Source organism: Rhipicephalus microplus, chromosome 1 (assembly GCF_043290135.1).
Source record: "Rhipicephalus microplus isolate Deutch F79 chromosome 1, USDA_Rmic, whole genome shotgun sequence".
Classification (NCBI taxonomy): Eukaryota; Metazoa; Arthropoda; class Arachnida; order Ixodida; family Ixodidae; genus Rhipicephalus; species Rhipicephalus microplus.
In genome coordinates, this window is record NC_134700.1 from 30815732 (window position 1) to 30825144 (window position 9413).

Sequence of the window (9413 nt, forward strand, 5' to 3'; positions counted from 1 at the left end):
TGGTCATTTTAATAAAAAAATGTTTTAATGAAATGATATTTCTGCTGATTACCCCCTTAATAAAGGGTCTAGAGGGTACGGAGTTGGGCCTCCGATTAGCCTATGGGGTGCTGTGTATTGATATATTAGGCGGAAAAAATTCAAATTTGTTTGTGAGGTGATGTTACCAAATTATTCTTTTTAGTGATTAGGATTATTTTGGTCACGAAATAGTTCCGGTACTATTACTCCTGTCCTGATGAAACCTGAGCGGCGACAGGTCTACAATTACGGCTTTGCACTGTATGAGTTAGAAGTTTCCCGGTAGGTTGTTAGCAAAGTTCAAAGCGATCGTAAGAAAAAAAACACGTGGTTCAAGACTTTGATCTGACGGGCGTACTTTTCTCCCGAGCAGTGAGCCACCCTCCCCCTCTGAGCGAGGGAAGACGCGGGCGCCCCACGTTTATTAGCGGCTTTCGTTATATTCTTTCTAACTCTATTTTCCGGTTACCTTAAGCTATCAAAATTATTTTTACACGAAAAAAACCGGACTGTTGTGTTCTAAAAGAAGATTTTAGCTATTTTTCGGTGGCGTTTGTAGCTCCTTTTGAAAATTTGTTTTAATGAAATGAGCTTTTTGCTGATTACCACCTTAATTAAGGGCCTAGAGTGTACGGAATTGGGCCTCCTTGTAACCTATGGGGTGCGGTTTATTATTATATTAAGCGCACAAAATTTAAATGCGTTCGAGGTGATATTACCAATTTATTCTTTTTAGTTATTAGGCTTAATTTTGATTGCAAAATAACTCTGGAACTATTAAACCTAGCCTGATCAAACTTCAGTAGCGTCATTTCTACCCTAAGGACTTTCAACTTTATAAGTAAGAAGTTTCCCGGTAGAATATTAACGAAGCTACAAGCGATCGTAAAAACACGTGGTCTGACTGTTGTTGTTTTCACAGATTCACACTGTTTTCCGCTCCTAAAATTTAAAATTTTCGTTTTTTTAGTTAAGTATTCACCACAAAAAGGGGTGACGACACGAGCGAGCGCCGAAGGGCGCCCGTCAATAGAGGCGGTGGCCTCTTTGTGCAACGCGGCATGCCACGAAGAAGACATGTTGCGACGAGCCCGAATCGCACAGGCGAACTGACTCGCTAAGAGCAGTCAAAAGCTGCAGCTTTTGATACCGAGTTGGGCGCCAGTGTGGTGTACACGTATCCCGAAGGAGTACGGCCACCAGCGTGGGTCCGGTCTTAGCGAGCCGCAGGGCACGCGTTAACCGTCGCCGTGGCGAGAACACGATACTGCTCAAAGTCGCAACACTTTATTGTGGCAACACCAAACGCAGTATAGCCCGTTGCAAAGGCGCGACGGGAAAGCAAATAGGCTTATTCACGCCACGGGCACAAAAGTACTACAAAGGGTGCCACGAGCACGTCTCCGCGGTAAAGGTGATCCACGGAGACACCGGCACCAAGGCCCGGTTGCTCGAGCGAGGGAAAAGGCGCTCGCGTTGGCTTCGAAGGAGATGGGTTGGCGTAGCTAGGCCACACACTAGGACACCATACCACCCTTCGACCGTGCGTACGCAGTGGGGCAACAAAAGGTGAGCGTTCGCCTCGGGCGCAAGGCGCCGTCAGCAAAGTCCGACGAGCCCCGTGCGACGGGAGTCGACAGACGGAAAAGATTGCATGGCTCGCCGTTTACAGTCCCGGAGAGTATCTCTCTGGCCGCTTCCGACACAGCTCGCGAAAACCTCTCTGGAGACTTCGCGCGCAATGCCACAGTCAACATCCGCTACCGGGTGAGGTGGTTAAACATCACTCTGCTTTCCCAGCGCGGCAAACAGCAAAAGATGGCAGACATGTCGGGACATGAGAACGGCAGAAAAGGCGGCAAAGCCCGCGCAAAGGCAGCGGGCTAGTCTCAATTCCCACAAAACCAAAATGGCACTTTCGGGGTTTTATCGTCAGCCCTGCTGAACTAATCACTTCCAGCACAGTCCGTAGTCGTTCCACGTGCTGACCGAAGGTGGCCAAAAAGATCACGACGTCATCAAGATAAACAAGGCAGGACTGCCATTTTAACCCGGACAGTACAGTGTCCATCATTCGCTGAAATGTGGCGGGTGCGGAACACAGGAAAATTGGGAGTACCTTGAACTCCTATAACCTATCTTGGGTGACGAAAGCAGTTTCCTCGCGTACTCGTTCGTCCACCTCTATCTGCCAGTATTCGCTCTTGAGGTCTAAAGAGGAAAAGAATTTCGCGTCTCATAGTCTGTCAAGGGCGTCATCGATCCTTGGAAGGGTATAGACATCCCGCTTTGCGACGACGTTCAATTTTCGGTAGTCAACGCAAAAGCGCAAGGTCTGGTCCTTTTTCTTTACCAGCACTACAGGCGAGGCCCATGGGCTGGCTGATAATTGAATTACGTCGTCCCTAAGCATTTCTTCAACTTGGCCTCTGATGACTTCTCTCTCTTTTGGTGATACTCTGTACGGGTGCTGGCAAATAGGTCTAAAAGATTGATTGGTTATGATGCGGTGTTTGGTGATGGACGTTCTTTGCACTTTCGATGACGTGGAAAAACACGAGGCTTACTCCCGTATAAGGCTCTCGATTTTTGTTTCTGGTTCGGTGATAGGGCTGTTTTGATGTGCATAGATACGAGTACAGAATCTATACCGTCAGGGTGTAGTAGTGCAGTCTCGGAAAAATTCAAATCCATAATCGGAACGTAATCGTGCAAGTGGCCAACAACAGTTCCCTTTGCAAGATGACGCACTTCATTTCGGAAATTAGTCAGGAAGAAACTCGTACACCCATCACGCACTCTTACAATATCTCTTGCTGCACAGATCCCTTTCTCGAGTAATAGCCCAGTATTGCTTTCTGCCATTCCTTCATAGTCGTTGTACACATTTCTTTTTACGGTGACAACGATGATGGATCTTGGAGATACTGTTACATCAACACCTGCAACCTGGAGCGCATCGAATCGTATTTCACTCTCAAATGTCGCGATGGCGTGTTTCGTCGAGAACCAGACGCATGTTTCCTACAAGTTTATCACTGCGCCATTGGCCTGCAAAAAGTCCATTCCAATAATTGCATCTCTTCAACACTCCGACAGGACAATGAAGCTGGTGACGTAGGTGAAGCCGCGTATTCCGACTCTAGAGGTACACATGCCTGCCGGATCAATAAGGTGTCCCCCGGCGGTTCGCACTTGTGGTCCTATCCAAGGGGTCAGCACTTTTTTCAGCGTTCTGGCAAGTCCCCTGCTCATGACGGAATAGTCTACGCCTGTGTCTATCAAAGCATTCGTTTCGTAGTCGTCTATAACTACGGACAAATCAGAAGCGACGTTATCATTTCCGCATGTAGTCTCATGTCCATCATCACATTTTGAAATCGGCACTAGAGGTTGTTTTCTTGCGTCTGCCGCGGCCTTACCTCCCCAGGTCCCCGATTCTAGTTTTCCCAAAGCGGGCTATGGGGAAGTCGCCTTGAAGAGTTTGAAGATGGGTGCGGACTTGGTGACCTATACCTCAGTGGTGCTGTCGACCGAGACTGATGCTGCTGCGAGGAGTAAGTACCTTGACGCGTTGACAAGTACTCCTCGATTTTAAAAGGTCACTCCCATTCGGTGGACAGGCAGCGTTTACGAGAAAACCCCGGAGTTGAGCTCGGCGATATTCACACATCCGGTAAAGATGGCCAGCTTCGCCGCAGTGATAACAAAGTGGAATTCGATCAGGAGCTCGCCATATATCAGCTTTTCGGATCCTCCTCTCGGCTGGGGAAGGCGTGAATCGAGGTTTCGACAGGTGCGTGCTTGCTGCGGCGAAATAATGTACAGGGGTGGTGAAAGGAGGTCCAGGGGCGACGAAAAAAGGTACAGGGGCGCCTCTCATCACCACGGCGTACGAGACTGCGGGCTGCATCGGAACCGACGCTTGAACAGGCTGTGATTGTGGCTGCTCTTCACGGATTGCCTGTCTCACTTCCTTCCGAACAACTTCCGCTATTGATTAGACTGTTGAGGGGCTGCCGTTTAGCTTCTGGAGCTCTTCTCGAACCACCGATCGAATGAGCTCTCGTCGATGCCATTCCCGAAGACTGCTGACACCGCGTCTACAGATGCAACGTTAACATCTCAATTGTAGTGCTTCGCTCGCTGTTGCAGAGTTTTTTCAACCGCTGTCGCCTCAGTGCGAAATTCAGCGATGTTTCGCGGGGGGCATCGGAGTAAACCAGCAAAAATCTCCTGCTTCACCCCACGCATCAGGTGCCGAAGTTTCTTGTCCTCGCTCATATTTTGATCAGAGCGGTGAAAGAACCGGCACGTCTTTCACATACATTGCGACACTTTCATTGTTCCGCTGGTTTCTTGCTTGCAAGGCAGCTTCAGCTGTTTCTTTGCGGTCTGTACTCGTGTATGTGGCCAGTAGCTCCCGTCGGAAATCATTCCATCACCGAATGGCACCTTCATGGTTTTCAAAACACGTTCGTGCGCTGTCCTGCAACGTGAAATAAACGCGGCGGAGCTTCCGTTCTTCGGTCCATTCATTGCAGTTGGAAACGCACTCAAAACCCTCCAGTCAACCCTCGGCGTCTTCATGAGGATCGCCCTGAAAAGGGTCGGGCGTCCGTGGCTCATCGAAAACGACGTGCGTGGCAGCGACTGGAGACGAAACGACGTGTGCGGCGGCAGTTGGATACGACGATTCGGTACTCTCACCGGAGACAGCTGGAGACACTCTAGGCTCTGGTGGCCTGGGAAATTCCAGCGGCTCACCACAAAGACGACAGCTGGAGCGCGGATGAACTGGCGTGAGCTCAGTTGGTTCGACTCCTCGTGGTTCCGGGGTGCTTCCTCGAAGTCCAACTGGGTTTGGGCCCGCACCTCCACCAGAATTGTTACGCACAATCCAAATGGTGTAAGAATAACTGTTTATTGGGGCTAACTTGTGCCCGAAAAGTAAAGGAAAGTATAGCGGCGTTTCTAACAGGCGATCAGCAAAAGGATTCAATCTCCGAGAAGCCCTCGAGCGGTGCACCCCTTCTTTTTCATGAAAATCTCGTGCTGAGGAGGCTCGCGCCGTCAAGGCCTTTTCTTGTCTCATTATCGGACCGCTGGTCTCTTGGAGGGCGCATGAACTAGTGCGCGTAGTTTGAATACAGCGTCTGCCTTGCATCAGTATACAAAACGCTGATTTCTTGAGTTCCCTGGACATTGCCCAGAACGAACCGTACTTTCAGCTAAACAACATGACATCACTTATTCCGACGTCTTCAGTCTTACATAATTTTCGCTCTTCGTTTGCCGACGGCCTACCACAACCATATGGCAGCGAACTTCTCACTCTTCTGCACGACTTCCACTCTTTTTTTGATTGCGCGAAAAACGTCATTCACCACATCGACACCGGTTCTCATGCTCCATTACACCAATGACCCTATCGAGTTTCCGTGGGGGAGCGCAATATTATTGACGAACAAGTACACAACACGCTTCAAGGCGAAGTGATTCAACCGTCCCAAAGCCCCTGGTCCTGTCCTGCCATCTTTGTGCACAAGAAGGATGGAACCATGACATTCTGTGTTGACTATCGCTGCCTCAATAAGATAACTCTGAAGGATGTCTACCCAAATCTGCGCATCGATGGTGCTCTCGACTGCTTATACGGAGCAGAATATTTCTTGTTCCTAGATTTAGGCTCTGGGTATTGGCAAGTACCGATGGCCGACATTGATCGTTCGAAGACCGCTTTCGTCACGCCTGATGGACTCTACGAGTTTAACATCATGCCGTTCAAATTCTGCAACACCTCGGCTATATGTGAATGAATGATTGACAAAGTCCTTTGCGGCTACAAGTAGAACATCTGCTATTCTACTTGAATGGCATCGTAGTCTATTCTAGGTATTTTAAACTCACCTCTTTGGGAGATTTTGACGTGTCTCAGCTCAGTTGGTTTCCAACTCAGCGTGAAGAAGTGTCATTTTGCTGCATGGCCCTTGACGATACTGGGTCAGGTCGCTTGTCCAGCCAAACTCCGTGCTGTGGCCGAATTCTTCAAACCCACTTGCATGAAGACACGTCTATGTTTCATTGGGCTGTGTTTCTACTCTGGCTGATTCGCGCGCAACTTCGCTTCAATCATCACCCTCCTTAGCAACCTTCTGACAGCCTCTAATGGCCTGTCTGCTTGGTCACGAGAGCGTGACACAGCTTTCGAGACGATTGGACACTTACTAACATCGCCTGCGATACTCCGACACTTTGACCCGTATGCGCCCACGGAAATTCATACTGATGCCAGCGGGATCAGTCTTGGTGCCGCGTTGGCTCGAAAAAAGCTGGGGTACCAGGAATACGTCGCAGCTTACACGAGTCGAACTTTGAAGCAAGCCAAATGCAATTATTTTGTCCCGGAAAAAGAATGCCTCGCCATATTTTGGGCTTTGGCTAGGTTCCGTCTGTACCTTTCTGGCTGCCCTTACGACGTTGTCATGGATCACTAAGATCTGTGTTGGCTATCATCGCTGAAACATCCGTCGAGACGACTCGGCCGCTGGGCGCTCAAGCTGCAAGAGTATGACGTTCATGTTGTGTACCGATCAGGCCGCAAGAACTCTGAAGCGGACGCACTTTCCCATTCACCTCTAGCGTCTACCACGGCTTCACCGTCTGTTTCCTTCTCGCCAGTCGACGTCACCGACATGTCAGTGAAGCAACGCAAGCATATGTGGGTTTACCACCTGCTTGACTTTCTGGCTGATCCATCAGCTTACCCCGCTTCCAGAGCTTTATGTCATCAAGCGGCTCAATTCAACATTCGAGATCGTCTCCTCTATTGGCGGAATTACGCATCTGACGGTCAGAGGTGGCTGCTTGCGATACCTCGCCACATGCACATGCAAATGTGTGGCTTTCCCAACAAAGCGCTAAAGCTGGCGTTCTCAAGACCTACACCCGCTTGCGTCAGAGGTACTATTGGTGCATAATGTATTCACATGTGCGCAGGTATATTTGCGCTTGTACTGCTGTCAGTGATGAAAAGCTCCCCCTCAACGAGCCGCCGGTACACTTCAACCTGTCCCATGTCCGGTGCACTCACTTGACAGTATTCACATTGATTTATACAGCCTGCTTCCCTCGACCACTTCTGGGAACAGATGCATCATTGTCAGCATGGAGCATGTTACGTGTTATGCAGAAACGGCAAGGTCGCCAGAAGCTTAATTGTGACGATGACCGACTTCATGCTATTTTACAAACGGGTTCCCAAGTGTGGCTCTGAGTCTCACTGAATATTCCTGGCTGGTCTTTCAAGTTATTGGCCCGCTATCATGCCCCCTACTGCATTTTTGCTCAAACTCCTCCCTTCGATTACGAGGTCGACCCCTTGGTACCACCTGAGGACTTGCGTCTTGTGCCCGAGAAATCGTCCACGTATCTCGCATCAAGCCTTATTATGACCCGGCTATACTATCAACGCCTTCAGCCGCCAGGATTGCTCCTCTATTGCCCGTGGACAAATGTTGTGAAGATGTTCACCATCAATAACTTACATAACATAGCATTTGTGAAAGAAATCAAATCAAGCCGGTAAAGATGATTGATATGTGGGGTTTAACGTCCCAAAACCACCATATGATTATGAGAGACGCCACAGTGGAGGACTCCGGAAATTTCTACCACCTGGGGTTCTTTGACCTGCACTTAAATCTGGGCACACGGGCCTACAACATTTTTGCCTCCATTGGAAATGCAGCCGCCGTAGCCAAAATTCGATCCCACGACCTGCGCCGGCAAAGATGAGCACCACATTTTAGAAGCATTCACAGTCCCACATAACTGTTGCCAAATAAGCAGTAGATAATCAGTACGACATAAGAGCAATGCTTTTCATTTTTAGACTTTACTAAACTAGCCTGCATGGCTAGCTGAAAAAGAAAAAAAAAATTGTCAAATGAGCTATTTATGCTTGACATGGCAGCTTTTGTCGCATAAATTAGATCAGAGCCGATATTGCTGCACACTAGTAGCATTCTGGGAGGTTACTATGAAGATTCTTTTCAGTTTCTTCAGAACCTATGAGCTGGTCAAACAGTAAAAGTTCATCCTTCTCTCAATGCCATTTTGGAGCAAGATTGCAGCAATCACCCACAAAAAACTGTTTGGAGCAGCATGAAGCAGCATTTTTGTTTTGGGGCAGTTTGGAGCAATCGGAGGAGCACTTCCGTCACGGCCCTGGTTTGACCAGTTTACTGGTGCACTCCTAACTCCCGACGTGCTAATTTGCAGTTCTCAGTACTTTGCTCGCCTCCATAGTGTGCCCGAGCCACTGGGGGCCCGTAAGCCATCATGTGCAGTTTCGTGGCTCTCAGTATTTTGCCAACTTTTTTTTGTGCGCCCAACTCACTGGGGTAACCATAACCCGCAATGTGCTGCTTTGTATTTCTTAGTATTTCAGCCTCAGTAGTATGCCTGAGTCAATGGGGTGCTCGTAATCTACAATGTGTCACTTCGCAATTCTCAATATTTTACCCGCCTCCGTGATGTGTCCAGAATACTGGTGCGCCCATAACTCACGATGTGCTGCTTTTTGGTTCTCAGTATTTTGATCACCTCCATGGTAAGTCTGAGTCACTTGGTTGCCCGTAACCTATGACAATGCCACTTCACTGTTCTCAGTATTTTTCCAGCCTCCACAGTGTGTCCGAATGACAGTGGCACCTGTAACCATAATGTGCCGCGTCATGGTTCTCTCAGTATTTTGCCCACCCCCATGGTGTGCCTGAGTCACTCGGGTGCCTATAACCTACGATGTGCTGCTTCGCGGTTCTCAATATTTTTCATGCCTCTGTGATGTGCTTGGGTCACTGGTGACATGCTGCTTTGCGGTTCTCAATAATTTGAGCACCTCCATAGTTTACTTTAGTCACTGGAGCGCCCGCAACCCATGATGTTCCGCATCACGGTTTTCAGTACTTAGCGCACCTTTATGGTGTCCCGAAGTCACTGGGACGCCCCTAACTCACAACGTGCCGCTTCGCGGTTTTCAATATTTTTCCAGCATCCCAGGTGTGCCTAATCCACTGAGATGAACATTCCCTTAAGTTTCGCACATCGTTGAGCCAGAGAAACTCTGGTGGAGCCACGTAACTAGCTTCTGGAGCAACTATATCACTTTGGAGTATTTACGTGCCCCACATTTTCAGCTGCAAACATTTGTTTCTGAGCCGTCACATCACAGGTGAAAGGAAATTGTTTACTCACACTTGCACGCACATTTGCTTGGAGAACTCAAGGTGAAATCAGGCCACATCTCATTGCTTTTCTGCAGATATCCCTAAGTCAGCTCAATTCACTTCGTATTTGTAAATTACTCTGGCTTGCCCTGATGATTTATT

At 48.7% G+C, this 9413-nt stretch overlaps 1 protein-coding gene across 1 annotated transcript in view; it reads right to left on the reverse strand.

Annotated features, from left to right (window-relative positions):
• LOC142765232 (uncharacterized) overlaps positions 1-8634 on the reverse strand; it is a 33106-nt gene extending 24472 nt beyond the window's left edge. Inside the window, exons 1-2 of the mRNA XM_075865919.1 lie at positions 8593-8634; positions 4732-4878 (exon numbers count right to left, since the gene is read on the reverse strand). Coding sequence (XP_075722034.1) covers positions 4732-4878; positions 8593-8634 — 189 coding nt within the window. The remainder of the gene's footprint in view (positions 1-4731; positions 4879-8592) is intronic.
• Positions 8635-9413: the final 779 nt, after the last annotated feature.